Source organism: Sander vitreus, chromosome 3 (genome assembly GCF_031162955.1).
Source record: "Sander vitreus isolate 19-12246 chromosome 3, sanVit1, whole genome shotgun sequence".
In the NCBI taxonomy this organism is placed as follows: domain Eukaryota; kingdom Metazoa; phylum Chordata; class Actinopteri; order Perciformes; family Percidae; genus Sander; species Sander vitreus.
In genome coordinates, this window is record NC_135857.1 from 5061191 (window position 1) to 5077141 (window position 15951).

Below are 15951 nucleotides of genomic sequence, written 5' to 3' on the forward strand. Positions count from 1 at the left end.
TCACAGTATGTCATCATGACTGAAGCCTGGGTCAATTTTTACAGCTTGCATCAGCAAGACTGTAGTAAACCTTAAATGACAGAAAATCACTATTTCCATTATACTGATCTCACATAACAACATCTCCAGTGTTTGAATCTAATTGTATGTCAATTTCTATTTTAACCATTAAGAGTAAACTTTGGTTGAGATGGAAAAATAAAAGCCCGTAAATGCAGTGTGAACTACAATTACCTCCACACGGTTGTATGCCTCTGCTAACCTGTCAAGTTGCTGTTGACATCCATGTCTGTCCATGCTCATATGCGATATATGTAGTGAAGATTTTGAAAGCAATTTATTAAAAGGTATTAAGTGTATTTTTGGACGAAACATGAATGCTTTACACAGAAGATCTACAAAATCAACCACAGTTTCAAGATTAGTGTCACTAATTCAGCACCCGACCAAATGTCTCCCATTCTGTTCCTGAGTTATGGCGTTGAATAATGGCCAGAAAAGCTTTTTGAAAGAAATTTATGATGTCACAGTGAAGTTGACCTTTCACCTTCTGGCTATACAATGTCATCACTTCATCATTTTATCCTATTAGACATCTGTGTGAAACTTGGTCATAATATACCCTCGGATTTAATACTGTTTGGTTTAAGAATCCGGACTGAACGAACAGAGCTAGCCGCCAGCGACTAGAGTAACAGCTGACGCTGGTAATTAGCGCATGCATTCTTGAGTTATGGCCAAAAATGTGTTACGTGAGGTCACAATATCCTTGACCCTTGACAACTGAATTCTAATCCTCATCCTTGAGTCCAGACAAAACTGTCTACACAAATGTATTTATTGTATAATTAACTCATTCCTTCATATTCTATTTGTTATATTTTAGCCCTAGATCTTAACTTGCACTATTTTTTTGTCTTCTGTCTTAGATTCAGATTTTGCTTTAACATGTGTGTTTTTTTAAAATGATTTAATGAGCATTGTGGGATGTGTCTGAGGCCTAAGATTTTCTTTTCTGTTTTTAAACGTTCAACAATATTCATGTAAGACAGTGGTTCACGTTTATGTTGTGTTTAAACCCCCTACTGCTAGATGGCTATGCTGCGACGCACCACTAGTGTCCTCGCCTAGCAGTGCCTGACTTTTTGCTGGAAGCTAACAATGTAGCTATGGCTGAACTTTGGCCTACTAGCTACTAGCATATCAAAATTTGCTCACTAAGAACCTGTGAACCACAATCCCAAACTGGCAGTTTGATTTTCTGTGTACTGAATTGTTTACCTAAAGTAAACTTCTTTGACTTCTATGAACATCATGTCTTTAGTTTTTCTAAAATTATACTTAAAAAAAATCCCAATATATCGCCTTACGCCCAGTATCGAAATATATTGCAATATATTGAATCGTGACCCATGTATCGTGATACGTATCGTATCGCCAGATTCTTGCCAATACACAGCCCTACACATGACAAATGAAGAACCTTAAACCTTGAACCTCGTTAGTGCCTAATTTGAAGAGATTCCTTTGAGGCGCTCCTGAGATATATCACATTCAAGAAAATGGGACGGACAGACAGACAACCTGAAAACCAATCAAATGAAAATGACAAACAACTGGAGCAAAGGCAACACCTGCGCTGAAGGGGGAGAATCATCTGCACTACACTTTAATCAGTCATTCACTAAGCATCACTGTTTATTAATTATCTCTTTTTTTAATCAGCTACTCTGTCAGTAATTCTCTGCTTGCTATCATGTCATTCAAAATGGCATCCAGAACAGGAGCGGAGGAGCACTCTTGGCAAACATTCCCACGGGTGCAGTGCAGCAGTACGACAGAGCTGATGCAAACAGAAAGCCTGGATGATTCATGGCTCACATAAGAGCTTACATTAGAGGACAACTGCAGAGAGGGATATTCAAGATATGCCGTTAAAGAGCGGTGCCTATGCTCTGCCTAAGTGAAATAATTGGTTGTGTAACATTTCTTTTACATTTCTAATGATCCAGCAAATTTGATCTCTGAGAATCTGTGCTCTGGCGTCGCCATAACTCATCACGCTCATCATTTGAATAGCATGGATGGATGGAGAGGAGAACGGACGGATGCAAAAACTAACCATGGAAACACAATGCAATAAATAAATAAATAATGCAAACAATCATTCTCCTGGCACAGTAATAACATTACTTGTTGTCATAGGAATGGTGATGAAAAGTGAAGAGTCTATTGACAATCCTAAAGGCGGTGAAGAGAAGAAAACATGATTTGTGAAGGTCTAACATCTTACCTGGTGAATGAGGAGGAGGGCTACACATGAGCACCACACCTTGACCTTCACGCACAGACACCCCGCCTCTGGTCTTCCCACTGAAAGCCCCGAGATCTGGAACAGCACGCAAAACACAATGCTTCTCAGCAATACAATATAATATAACACAGTTATGATACACAGCAGAAGTCGTAGATGACATAGTTGAATTTTGAGTCGGTGGCACAAGGGTAAAGCTTCGGCCCACTGTCCGATTCCCCGACGGTGGTCCCTTGGGGTTGGTCGTGTGTTCCCACACAATTGGTTGTGTTTGTGGCTTCTCGTCCTTGTGGCTGCAATAGCAATTCCGACTGATCATCATCATGGTTAAAAAGGTAAGTGTGGGTCTCTGGCATCAAACGGTTTTACATGCCCAGCCCAAGCATGGCACGCTACCTTCTTCTGCATTTGCATGAAATGCTACGGATGTATATCATGTATGTACATTTGTCCAATCTGAACATACTTAGGGAAGCCTGTGCCAGAACAAGAGGAAAGGAAGCCCTTAAAGGGGCTATACTCGAGATTACGGCAAAAAAAAACAATGGTTTGGTAATTGCCTCCACATGGCTCTCACAAACTGTTCGATTTGTCGTGGCACTCTGCGTCAAATACCGATGCAGAAAAACTAGAAACTTGGATTACAACAGACACAGAGGAAGTCCGACTTCATTCTCTGCTCAGGACACTATTACTCCCCTATATCTTTATATAGCAAATATTTGTTCGCTTACAAAAATATATTAGTGTTCTAAATATTTAGTGCAGCCCCTTCAAAGTTGTTTAAAGGGGTTGTACAACTGTAAAATTATTATGTAATAACAAAACTTCTTTGAACTGGTGTCTTAGTGTGAAAAGAGGATTATTGCTGACTGAATTAAGTTTAGATGTTTTCCTAACATTTAAAGAGCTGTCATGCTGTTTGGAAGAATTGATTTCGATCAATAAATTTACGCTCTAGAATTGACTGATGATGAATCATTCAATTCATTAAAAAGCCCGTAATGTGATGTTACTTTCACTAATCTCCTTTACTAACATTATTTTGAATGTTCTAATGCGGTAGTTTTGTTTGTCCGTGGAAGTAGAACAAAGCAGATTCTTGGCCTTCAACGTGCGGGAAATAAAGCGGGTCTCTGTGTCTCCACCACTTCCATTTCATCACTTTGAGAGGCAGTGTTTAATATTACCCTGGAACTGTGGGATAATTGTGCCTCCGAGTGACTTGTGAAACCTGCATTTCCTCTAACTTTTCTGGCACGTTTAATAATCATGGTTCATGGCGGCCTTTATCTTAAAATATAGCACACAACTGATGTCTTGTCAAACTGTATTTCTTTATTTTTCATATCTATTTCTGTATTGGTCATGTAACTTTTTTATAAACATTTTAGTTCTAAAGAAAAAAATAAGAAAACAATCAAATATTAGAAAAGAATACAAAACAAAATGTTAATTTGAACACTTCAATTGGTAAGAAGAAATAGCTCAACCGTGTTAAAAAAAAAAAAATAATACAGGAATATTTCATGTGGTTAACTGCACTTCTTCAGTAGAATCAACCAGGACAGGAACTGGATTTGCAAGCATTTATTCCACACTACAAAGCACTTCCTGTGCTTAAAACAAGGCATATCCAGCACTGAAGAGGCAGTTTATCAGCTCCAGTGTGACAGTGTTGGAACACACAAAGCTAAAATTCCTGGAATGCAGACGAATGTAGACACCCGCTCTTGGCTCCTGTGTGGTTTAAAATGCACTATGATTGATTGAACCTTTTACCTTAAATTGATTTCCCACAGATTGGACCGTCAATTCAATGTTAGGTGCCTCCATTCAAAGTGGGGGCTGCTGGCTTGTCCTATTGTAATGTTCACCAGCAGCTGTCACCACCTTGTCTTTTATGTCAGCGTAGCTAGCTTCTACCTTCTTTTCCTTTTTAAACCGTGGATCACTACTGTAGCTTTACTTAGCAAATAGACTAAAATGAATGGTTTGTGTGTGTGTGTTTCTGTAGATATTCCTTCCCCTTCAATTATTCAGCCGGGGTACATATTAAGGAAACATAAGTCTTCTTAGAAGATGACTTATGTTTCCTTTTAGGCTGGCCTAATTTGATAAATATTGCATATCATTTTCATCTTTATGTATTTTCATTTTGCTACTCTCTATCTAAAACAACAATAACGTGATAACAATTCCATCTACAGTACAGTTTATCCACTTTAAGAGACCCATTACACTGGTTGTTGAGAACACGGAGTAATAGGGCAGGTCTTTCCTGGAAAACATCTCCAGCAAATTATACATTTTTACATTTCAGCTACACCGGTTGTTTGGAATAAATAAATCATGGTTAGCATGAGCAGTAACAGCCACCATAAAAAAACAAAAACAAGACTAGGTGGACAGCTAGTGTATGGCTGGACTGAATGCGCTAAATTGCAGCCAAGTTATTACAGGGATAACCAGTGGGGTCAATAATGTGCTCATCTGCTATTTTCTGTAGTGATCCCAGTAATAGTTGTTCTTAAAATGTACAGAAGTAGCATATCATATGACATGGTTGAGATATGTTTGAGTTACATAACTGAGGACTGCTTTAGTTGTTGTAAATGTAGGCTATCCTCACGATTGCATGTCTGAGCAAGGCAAGACAGATAGCGAACAAAAAGGTGTGGCTTTATTGATGGCTGTTTCTGTAAAACTGAAAGATACAACACAAAGCATGTATCAGTGTACTGCACACACGTAGGCATATGAAACAACAACGACACGTAAATATTCCATGAACGGAATGCTCATTAACTTGATGTAATGATATAAACTACTTCTAAATGCCCGTGCATTTTAACCTCTTCTCTTCACAGGTAACATGACTAAGACATGGTAAGTCTTTTAATCTAACATATAACAACTATCCAGCATAGTAAGTAAATCAGGTAAGTATATAATATGAATAGTACAGTTGTAAACTTAGCATAGACCTCCATGGGAATGCACCTTTAAGTTAGCTAGGCAGCTGAAAACTGAAGCAGATGTGTAGCCTACATTCATCTAAGCTACTGAAATAACATTTTTCTTTCACAGAATAATGCCCATGAAAACACTTATTCTAACTACATTTCATCATCTAAAAGCACTATCTACTGTAAAATGTCCACTAAGGACCAGTGTAGCAAACTAACCAGGGATCTCAGAACAACATTGGATTACTCGTCTAGGGTGTTACAGCGTAATACATGTTACTTTGTTAATGAGACTACACCTAGGTTACAGCCCATGACGATAACTCATGACAATAACTCTCATTTTAAACCACAGCCTTAAATGTTGGTCTTTCTGAAAACAGAGCAAGGTAACTTCCCTGCTTCAGCTTCCAGACCGTGGTCGGGAGGTAAGCTACTGGGGAGACTTGCAGCATTTATTCATGGACAAACTGTACACTCCCTACCACTTGATAACTTTCCTGCTAATTTCTCATCCACTCCGATCGCCAACACCTGTCTGCTCTGAGTGCATCCACCGGCACTCTCCCTCTCTCTTGCCCTTAACCAAACACTCGCTACGCCCACACTACGCTTCTTTTATAACACATGCAATACACTGTGTATACACATATAGGAGGGAGACACCACATGTTTGAAAACACATATACAGAACAGTATAGACAGAAACTGCATATGTTTTGAGGAAGTGGATCAGATGATTGATCGTCAAGGGGTGTCATTACTGAAGCATTCATGTGTTACGGACACATGAGATGAGGTTTTCTGACCAATCATTTCCCTTTGCAAACTACAGGTATGTAAAGTGACTTTTTATTTCTGTGAAAACAACACTGTCATTAAAGCCAACCTATGTCCGCATAAATGTTTAAAATCCAGACATGCAGTGATGAAATTTGCAGCAAGCACAGGAGCAAGTGCTCAATGCAAATGAGTTATTTCAAGATCAGTATGAACTCAATCAATAGGCATTAACTACCGATCATTCCACATTTGTAGAACATTTCAGAGGGGTGTGTGTGTGTATGGGTGGGTGGGTCTTCCAATGCTCAAGTCAAAGCATCCGATTAATTTCATTACTACTGTACTGCTCAGAGTGGCTCGATACCTGAGCCACAGCCAGACTCATGTCTGCAGAGAGAGAACTCTTAGGGGAGAAAGATCAGAGGCCTCCTTTCTGCCTGCTGCCTTCAAAGTCACGGCTGAAAAACAAGTGTGAGTTCAGCAGCTCTGAATTTCAAAACAAAGAGAGAAAAAAAAAAAAAGCATCCTACTGAAACATCGTTGGAGCAGAGTGCACGGCCAGTGAATAGAATATACTGTGGCAAATCCTGACTAAACCTTTCCTCCATGCAGTCTGGCTGGTCCACTCTGCATGAAACTGGGCTGTGTTCAGTTTGACATCTTGACTTAACAACCCTCTGGACTACAGGGTATAGTGGAGAGCAACAGGTACATAAGTTCAACCAGTGCCAAAAATGTATTTAAACCAACCCAGCCCAAATAAAATTAGTCTTTGTCGTTATTTGACAACCACTAATAAAAAATAAAAAAAACTATTTGCACAGGGGCCAGTAAAAAATTGACTTCAGGCAGGTAGAATTTGTATTTACTTGCCCGACCGCGCAAGTGAAAAAAACCTTAACGTTGGTACCTGGTTTTCAAGTGCTCCTTACTCAGGTCAGGTGACTAAAACTAGACTTATTAAGGTTCAGGAATATATTTTAGACCCAAATACATCCTGAAACCTGCAGAATGTCTATGCCAATTGTAAGAGTTGAAGATATCTAGGAATTATCATGCATCTGCTTGAAATAGACCTTTTTCATGGCATACATGTTGACATGACATAGTAGGAAAAGCACAGGTGTATTCAAAACCATTAATGATGGCTGCATTCCACTTAGGAGAGGCCCTGGTATTGTTCATGCTGACTCACTGAAATAGCTCACTGGGACACTTGATGGAACTGAGCCATCATTAAGGTTATCAATTTCAGCTGTGCTTTTCCTACTATGACAAGTCAAAATGTCTGCTGTGAAAAAGGTCCATTATGGAAGGTACAGTTTGTAACTGGGAGTATAATGTTCCCCAACTAAAAACAGAGATACAAGGAGGCTGATCACTGTGTGGGATGTCTGAACATACATTGACCATAAGTCAAATAAGTTGACCAGTCCATTTCAAGTCTTAACAACATATACAAGCATATCATTATTTCTTTAAAACTAGGGATGCACCGATCCGACTTTTTCAGTCCCGATACCAATGCCTGGGCTTTGTGTTTTGTCAATATCGGGACCGATATCCGATCTTAATATCGGATCGGTGCACCCCTATTTAAAACACTCAGTTTAGGAGGAAAAGAATTGCTCGTGTATCTGAACCAGTTAAAGCGGTAGATGACTGTGTCAAGGCATGAAAATGTGCAGTGCCAACCTGAAATGGGAGGGAAAAGTTGAGCTCCATACTGAGTGATTAATATCCACCATTTGTTATGCTGAAAGAGAGAGGCAGGTTCTGCATCCAAATGTGTGCTGCAAGGCACCTCTCTTTGTTTCTGTGGTTAGCCTTTTGAAGGGTCACATTTTAAAGAAATGTCGACTTAGTATGAGGCTATTTCACATTGATGCTGTCGAATATCCGTACTGCTTAAAGGTGAAGAATCAGCCACACCAAAATGTGTCACTTCATATTGTAAATAGCCATAGATAAGAATTAAAGGAAAAGGAAATTTGGTAATGGGATGAAGACAGGTTTTTTAGCTTTGTGAAGTTCAAGTAGAGCTTAGATCGGGCCCAAAAAAGCCTGAATAACTGTAATTATGAGCCCGAGCCCGATTTAAACCCGACAATTTTTTAATACGTGGGCCGCCGTTAGAATTATCTTAATAAATACCGGTAATGCAACAAGGACGAAGCATGTAAACTGCGCTGTTTGTTTATTCCAAATGGAATGGATCGCAAATTGATCCGAATGAAGAAAAAAAAGAAAGAAAAAAAAATAGTGTGGGTAACAGATCAAGGCAGCAACATAATCAAAGCCCTGGAACCATATAGGAGACTTTCTTGGCTCAATCACCTAATTAATACTGTCCTTCGTCACGGTCTGCATGCTGATGCACTGGCCGACAACAGTGCTGCAGATGGGGGAGACACTTTACCTCACGCTCAAGTCAGTGCAGGACATAGCCTACACCCAGAGCTACGGGAGAAGCTGGAGAGGCATAGCTTGCTTCCCACCGAATAAGGCTAATAAAGTAATGAGTAAAAAAACACAAATGCATGATCAAGGGCCCGGCCCAGCCCGGCCCGGCCCAGCCCGGCCCGATCATAGCAGCATAAAATATAGGCCGGTTCGGGCTCGGGCAGAGAATCTAAACTCAAAATTCAACTGTTTAGCTCCCATGTCGAGTTATGCTTATTTAGGAATGTATATGCTTTTTAAAAAATGAAGAAAATGTGTAATACTTATTTTTGTATTACATGATGCATTTGTGTATCATAGACACAGATTTGACGGAAATGTTATGGAAACGGTTCTATTTCCTATCAATATACACATATAGTTTCAGTGTTTCTTTAACAGTGTGATGTGCCACCATTACACAGAGAATCATTAATTCTCCCACACATTTCTGACCAACACAACAACAGTTGGTGAGATGTGGGATTTGTTGCTGACTCAACAGTACAACTGAGATAGCCACACGTTTATTCAGTGAGTGCTATTTTAGGGCTGTGGCTCCAAACCCCCAGGCCAGAGGAAAGTTGCCACCGTGTCGCACTGCAAGGAAATTATGTGATTTGGCAACAGGGTGGAATATTAATGCTATCATTTTATAGCTGATTATAGGCTATACTTTGCAGTAATACCTTGAACTCGGCGCAGCCCGTCTGTGTTGCATCTTTCCACATTACGCCCTGTCACGTCCTCAACAACAACAGTCTGTTATTAGAACTAGAAAATCCAATTTTGTGCAAAGGGAGCTTGGGTGAAGCTGATGTTTGACAAACAAGTGGCCATGGTCTCAGGTGACACAACTGCCAATTAACCAAACATGACCCCAAAGACCCTCTGCTTAAGCCTAAAAATGCTTTAAGACTTTAGACTAAAAATATGCCAAGGCACATTAGAAGAATAGAGCTATAGAGACTAAATTAACTAGATGCAAATATCTATTTGGACTGATTTGAATTTGAAGAGATTTGGTTTGCTTCAGATTGACTTCAATATATTCTGATATTTTCGGAGCCAGGATAATGCAGCCATTACAGGTGGTGCATCTTAAGGCGCTAGACTTGGATACTTGTGTAGTCATGCAAGTTGCTGCTAGGCGGACAGTTGTTGAAAAGGTCTATACTTTCCAATTTGTATCATTCTTTCTAAGGGGTAGATTTCCACTTCATTTCAATGGAGGAAAACAGTAAAAAAGTGAATGCTGCAGTACAATTCTAAGGAACAACTGTCACTACATGACACATCTGTGATTCACTAAGCTTTGTTTTAAGTGGGACAGAATAAGCAACTGTAGATATCTTAGTCAGAAAAATAAGTATACCTACAGAAATGCAAACAACAAATGAACTGCACAATAAAGAAGGTGCATAGAAAAACCCCACATTGACTAAACTGTCAATAAACTAAAATGTTGGCAAAACACTACCTTAGAATATTGCATATAGCCACAATGAATCTGATGAATGATATAGTGCAAATGCACTGTATTTATGCTAAATAAAAATAGCTGCCCATGTCTCAGCTTGAGTGCCTACATGTTACATTGCTCATTTTCAGCCTAGTTCAATCAGAAAAAAGGCTGAAGCTCAATTTTTCTACATAGGCTACAGATTGACACTCAAATAAAGAGAGGGGGAGGAAACAATCTTTACAGTTGAGAGGACAGATAAGTATACATGTTGAGGCGCAGCTTCTGTCCCTCTGAAAGCAGCAGCACTTTTTTTAAAGTGGGTGTCCGTGCTTTACCATCTGGGCATTTCTGCCTGCCAATGCAGTCTGGCTTATATTTGATTTAGGTCTACTCCTGATTTTTTGTACTGATTTTTTTTTGATCGCGCTGATATATATGAAGGAAAAAAAACATCACAAAATCTAGCTAATCTAGCCATTTGTTTTCTAAGAAATTCCTGTAAGTCCCCATAACAAGGCTTGGGCCGGTGTAAAAAATGTTTAAACCGGTTTGAAATTAAACCAGAATACCTGATTTATTATTATTTTTTTTTACGATTTCTTGTTTTTTTTTTGCCTTTAATTGAAAGGACAGCTATAGACAGGAAAGGGGAGAGAGAGAGGGGGATGACCAAGGGGGGTAAGCGAGCCTCCGCAAAGCGTACCTCCTATGGAGCCATTTTGTTGCTAATAAGCCATCACCCCCCGTTAGCATTCCATTGTGGGGGGCCAGAGGGTGTGTGCCAATTACAGGGGTATCACACTTCTCAGCCTCCCCGGTAAAGTCTACTCCAAGGTGCTGGAAGGGAGGGTTCGGTCGATAGTCGAATCTCAGGTTGAAGAGGAACAATGCGGATTCCGTCCTAGTCGTGGAACGGACCAGATCTTTACTCTTGCAAGGATCCTGGAGGGAGCCTGGGAGTATGCCCAACCAGTCTACATGTGTTTTGTGGATCTGGAGAAGGCGTATGACCGGGTGCCCCGGGAGATACTGTGGGAGGTGCTGCGGGAGTACGGGGTGAGGGGGTCCCTTCTCAGGGCTATCCAATCTCTGTACGACCAAAGCGAGAGCTGTGTCCGGGTTCTCGGCAGTAAGTCGGACTCGTTTCAGGTGAGAGTTGGACTCCGCCAGGGCTGCGCTTTGTCACCAATCCTGTTTGTAGTATTTATGGACAGGATATCGAGGCGTAGTCGGGGTGGAGAGGGGTTGCAGTTTGGTGGGCTGGGGATCTCATCGCTGCTTTTTGCAGATGATGTGGTCCTGATGGCATCATCGGCCTGTGACCTTCAGCACTCACTGGATCGGTTCACAGCCGAGTGTGAAGCGGCTGGGATGAGGATCAGCACCTCTAAATCGGAGGCCATGGTTCTCAGCAGGAAACCGATGGAGTGCCTTCTCCAGGTAGGGAATGAGTCCTTACCCCAAGTGAAGGAGGACTAGGTGGAGGGATTATATCTCTAACCTGGCCTGGGAACGCCTCGGGATCCCCCAGTCGGAGCTGGTTAATGTGGCCCGGGAAAGGGAAGTTTGGGGTCCCCTGCTGGAGCTGCTACCCCCGCGACCCGACCCTGGATAAGCGGATGAAGATGGATGGATGGATGTGCACGGCATACACGTCTGTGTTTGGCGATGGCGTCAGTGATCCTCAGCGGTTTTATTTCGGACCGCAGCAGAAAGCCCCGCTCCGCTTGAGCTTCAGAAATGCTCTGGGAAATGTACCTTGTGTGGACGCTACTGCACTATTTCATGATCAATATCGGAGCTAAGCTACTGAAAAGGTATTTGTTTCAGAAAACAGCGATACTATTGAAAAGAAGTAAAACTAGTAATACTACTGCCCAACACTGCTTGCAATACAAGTGTGATTTAGTACCATGACGGCATCGGCACAGGTTGCTAATGTAGGCTACTTTTTCATTTGCCAGAAGGCGTCACAGTGACAAATGCCGGTGCAACCGGTTAGCATAAAATAAAATACACCGGAACGGACCAGTGACACTGGAAATTGACCTAACTCTACCCATAACAACAAATGAGACCATGTACGCTACCTTCTAGCCACATTTCAGAAAGTGAGAACGGTAAGCTCCCTGTAGACATGCCAATAAGGCAATTATGGCCATTGCTCCTGAGGAAACTGCAGAGAAAACCAACAATGCATTTTCCTTTTGAGCCCAGTGCCCCTGGTCTCTCTGTGTGTGCTGCCTTAGCCTGTGATGATGTTTTGGAGTTAGGCCAGGGGATTACTGAGGGAAGAAATGCACTTTTTGCTCTCATTTACCATTGAGACATGGCATTTAAGGACACATACCCTGTTAGCAGTGCAACTCAACAGTATCAGATGGAGCTGGTGGGAACTAAACTCGGCAACAAAACCTTACTGTAAACAGCGTAGTGTTTATTTACCCCTGCAACCAAACAGGTTTATTTGAACTCAGAGAGACAAAGAGCTTGTAGCTAATTATTTGCTTTGTATGAGAGCCATGTTCCTAACCCCCCTAAGTCTAACAGACTAAAATGTACATTTGCCAACACATACAGAACTACATGCTACTTTATATAGTATATCAAATATATGAATTGTACACGTTTGAATAAATAGTTAGTTAGTTATTTTTATTTCTGTGTCATGCCAAACATTTTGGCCCATCCCACATGGGATTACAAGACACCACAAATTTACTTATTTAACAAACATCTTCCTGTCGCATATACAAATCATTCGGAGAAATACATGAATACAAATATATATATATATATATATATATATACACATACATATATGTATATACACGTACATACATACACACACCACACACAAACAACAAATTCTCATCTACAATTAATCTCGATAAAGAGCTTTTTTCCTCTTCTTCCAAGCTTTATCTAGATAATTGAATAATTTATATGTTTCATATGTGAACAGCCATCTCAGTCTTTGAGCATCATCCATATTTACCAAGTCAATCTTTGCTTTTATACTACGAAAAAAAAAAAAAAATCACACTGTTCACAATAAAAAGGACAATAGAAAACAAAATGGAACTCATTTTCTATATCATTCAAACAACACATGGGACTGATCCGTTTTTCCTCTTCTACATTAACATATCGTCCTGTTTCAATAGTCAAAGGCAAAACACCAGATCTCACTGGAGCACATAAAGATCTTTGCCTTTTTGTCAAATTATATACAACATAATTCTCAGTGCCATATTCTGGTTTTATCATTACAAAAATACGCAATTTTGGCTTAGCCCATATATCATTGGCCCACTGCTTTTTGTCTTTAGCAAACACAGATTCTTTAAACAAACCAATATTCAGCTTGTCATTATTAAGAAACAACTCACCAAAACCATAATTACAAAACAATTTGCATATGTCGTTAGATGAAGGACCAAGAATGTGTTTATCCCAAAGAAATATTTTCCTTGTCAACCTATTTGCGTCCATATCTAATAGACGATTCCATAACTGGGCCATACATATCTTTCAGCGAGCCTCACATGATTCCCATCCCACGTCTCTTATTATCGCCAATGTAGGGATATATTTATGCACACCCAGAAAAAATCTTATGGCACTATTTTGCACTAATTCACAATTAGATATATTCCTAAGTCCTTTAACACCCACAATATAATCAAGTATAGGGCACACACAAGCTTGAAACAATTTAGAATAAGTTTGAAAATTTACGTCTTTCAGATTCTTTCTTTTACAAATGATTCCTCCCAAAGCTCTATGTGCTGAATCAGCAAGAACCTTAATACCATTTCTGAAATTCATATGTTCATCAATATAGAAACCTAGATATTTATATGAGTCTACAAAGTTCAGCTTGTGTGACCCAATTTTAAACTCATAAGTGCTGCGAGTAGTTAAAGGTTTTCTAAAGTGAATTATTTGTTTTCTTTCTATAAATAAAAACAATCTCCATTTATTACACCAATCATCAATATAGGAGAGCATCCGCTGCAAATTATCTTCAGATGGAGACAGTAGTACTATGTCATCTGCGTACAAAAGAATACGTATCATTTCATTTCCACATCTTATCCCACAATTCAATGCTTTAATTTCCTTTGCCAAATCATTTCTATAAATTGCAAATAATGTGGGAGACAAAGCATCACCCTGTTTTACCCCTGATGATGTTGGAAACTAGCCTGGTCCTACCAGACTCTGGTACATTTCATTTGTAAAGAGAGTCTGGCCTCTCTCCATTGACAAGTGTTAACTTCCTTGAAGGCGGGTACTCTGTTGAAGTTTAAAACTATTGGATCTGCCCAGAGCCACTCTGGATCTGCCATAACCAGTCGCTAACATTTGGTCGTGACGTATGTCATGTGCATGTGCAACAAGAGGGGAGACCGACAACAACTATCGGCTTATATTTAGCATTAGCATCGCTAGCGTTAGCCTTAGCCAACTCCTTCACCACTATGGGAGTGAGCTGGAAAATCAAACTGTTCCCGAACCCCGTGGGGAGGAGGGCCACAACATCATGGCCACCAACACAACTCAACAAATATTGTTCTTGCTCAGGCTTTAACTTCTGGATATTCGGCAGCGTTGCTGCCACAACGGACCGAATGGCTTCGCTCGCATCTTTCTAGTGCACGTCCTCAACGTCATCGTTCTCAGCCACCCCCTCTGTTCGCTGATCTGACCGCCAAATATTTGACTTGATATTTGAGTACTGAAGGGAAATGAAAATTGAGCGGAAGTAAGTAGGAGGGTGGAGCCAGGCTAGTTGGAAACCAGTTTGTATGGAGTTCATTCAATCTTACACATGCTATGGGCTTGTGATAAACAGACTTCAGTGCCATATTAAAATTTCCATTTACCCCATACTCTATAAGCTTATATGCTAACAGATCCCTATTGATCATATCAAAAGCTCTGTGAAAATCGATAAAGCACAAATATGTTTATTTTCACTTATTCTTTTAGTTATAATTGTAGACAATACAAAAATGTGATCTAGGCATGATCTTGATTTACGGAACCCATTTTGTTCTTCCACAAGGAGCTCTTCTTTCTCTAAATACAACATGAGCCTCTCATTATGTAAGAATACAGTTTATAAACTGCGCTCATTAGACTAATCCCTCTATAATTTAAAGGCACCCTTGGATTTTCATTTTGGGATTTTGGTATCAGATTAATAATTGATTTAAGCCACATAGATGGTATTTTGCCAGATTCAAAACATCCTTTAAATAAATCACACAAAATATCAAATAGTTTTGGTGATTTCAGTATTTCAATTGGGATATTTTCAACCCCTGTCGCTTTTCCCAATTTAGCTTTATTAATAGCCATTTGAACTTCTTCTTTTGTAAAACTATTATTTAGATCCTTATTTATCCAATATTCCCCTTTTAAAATGTGGCCCTCTATTACATTTTTCCTCTGACATAAATCCTCGTAGTACCCTCTATCAAAATCAAACGTCTCACAAGAGAAAAGATCTTTAAAATCTTTCTCCCACCTATTGATTACATCAGACAGCCCAGTCACTAAACTACCATCATTCCCCAGCACTTCCATGGGTATTTTCCAATTACGCCTTGGCCCTAGTTTATTAATTTCTGACCAAAATCTCTTAGGGTCAGACGTTTGGATTCTCTTCAGGTTTAATACCAAACCTAGTTGATAACATCTTTTATAGAATCTGTATTTTTTATCAAACCTATTCTGACTATTCTTAAAGCTTTCTAATAGTTTCTTCCTTTCTATATTATTATTTATTCTGTTTTACATATAGATTGCCACAATTCTTTTAACTCCAATCAAATCCATACAATTTGCTATTTTAATTAATTGATTTGAAACTAAAACTTCAAAATAGTCACATATTTGTAAGCAGTCATATGGTACAAGTATATAATCAACCACCGCTTTACCCTTTATAGATACCGATGTATAGT

General features: G+C 39.7%; 1 protein-coding gene across 2 annotated transcripts in view; it reads right to left on the minus strand.

The window, feature by feature from the left end:
* Nucleotides 1-15951, minus strand: part of cntn5 (contactin 5) — a 108329-nt gene that overhangs the window by 62031 nt on the left and 30347 nt on the right. For both annotated transcript variants that reach the window (XM_078245801.1, XM_078245800.1), the window contains one exon: nt 2294-2389. In XM_078245801.1, coding sequence (XP_078101927.1) covers nt 2294-2389 — 96 coding nt within the window. The remainder of the gene's footprint in view (nt 1-2293; nt 2390-15951) is intronic.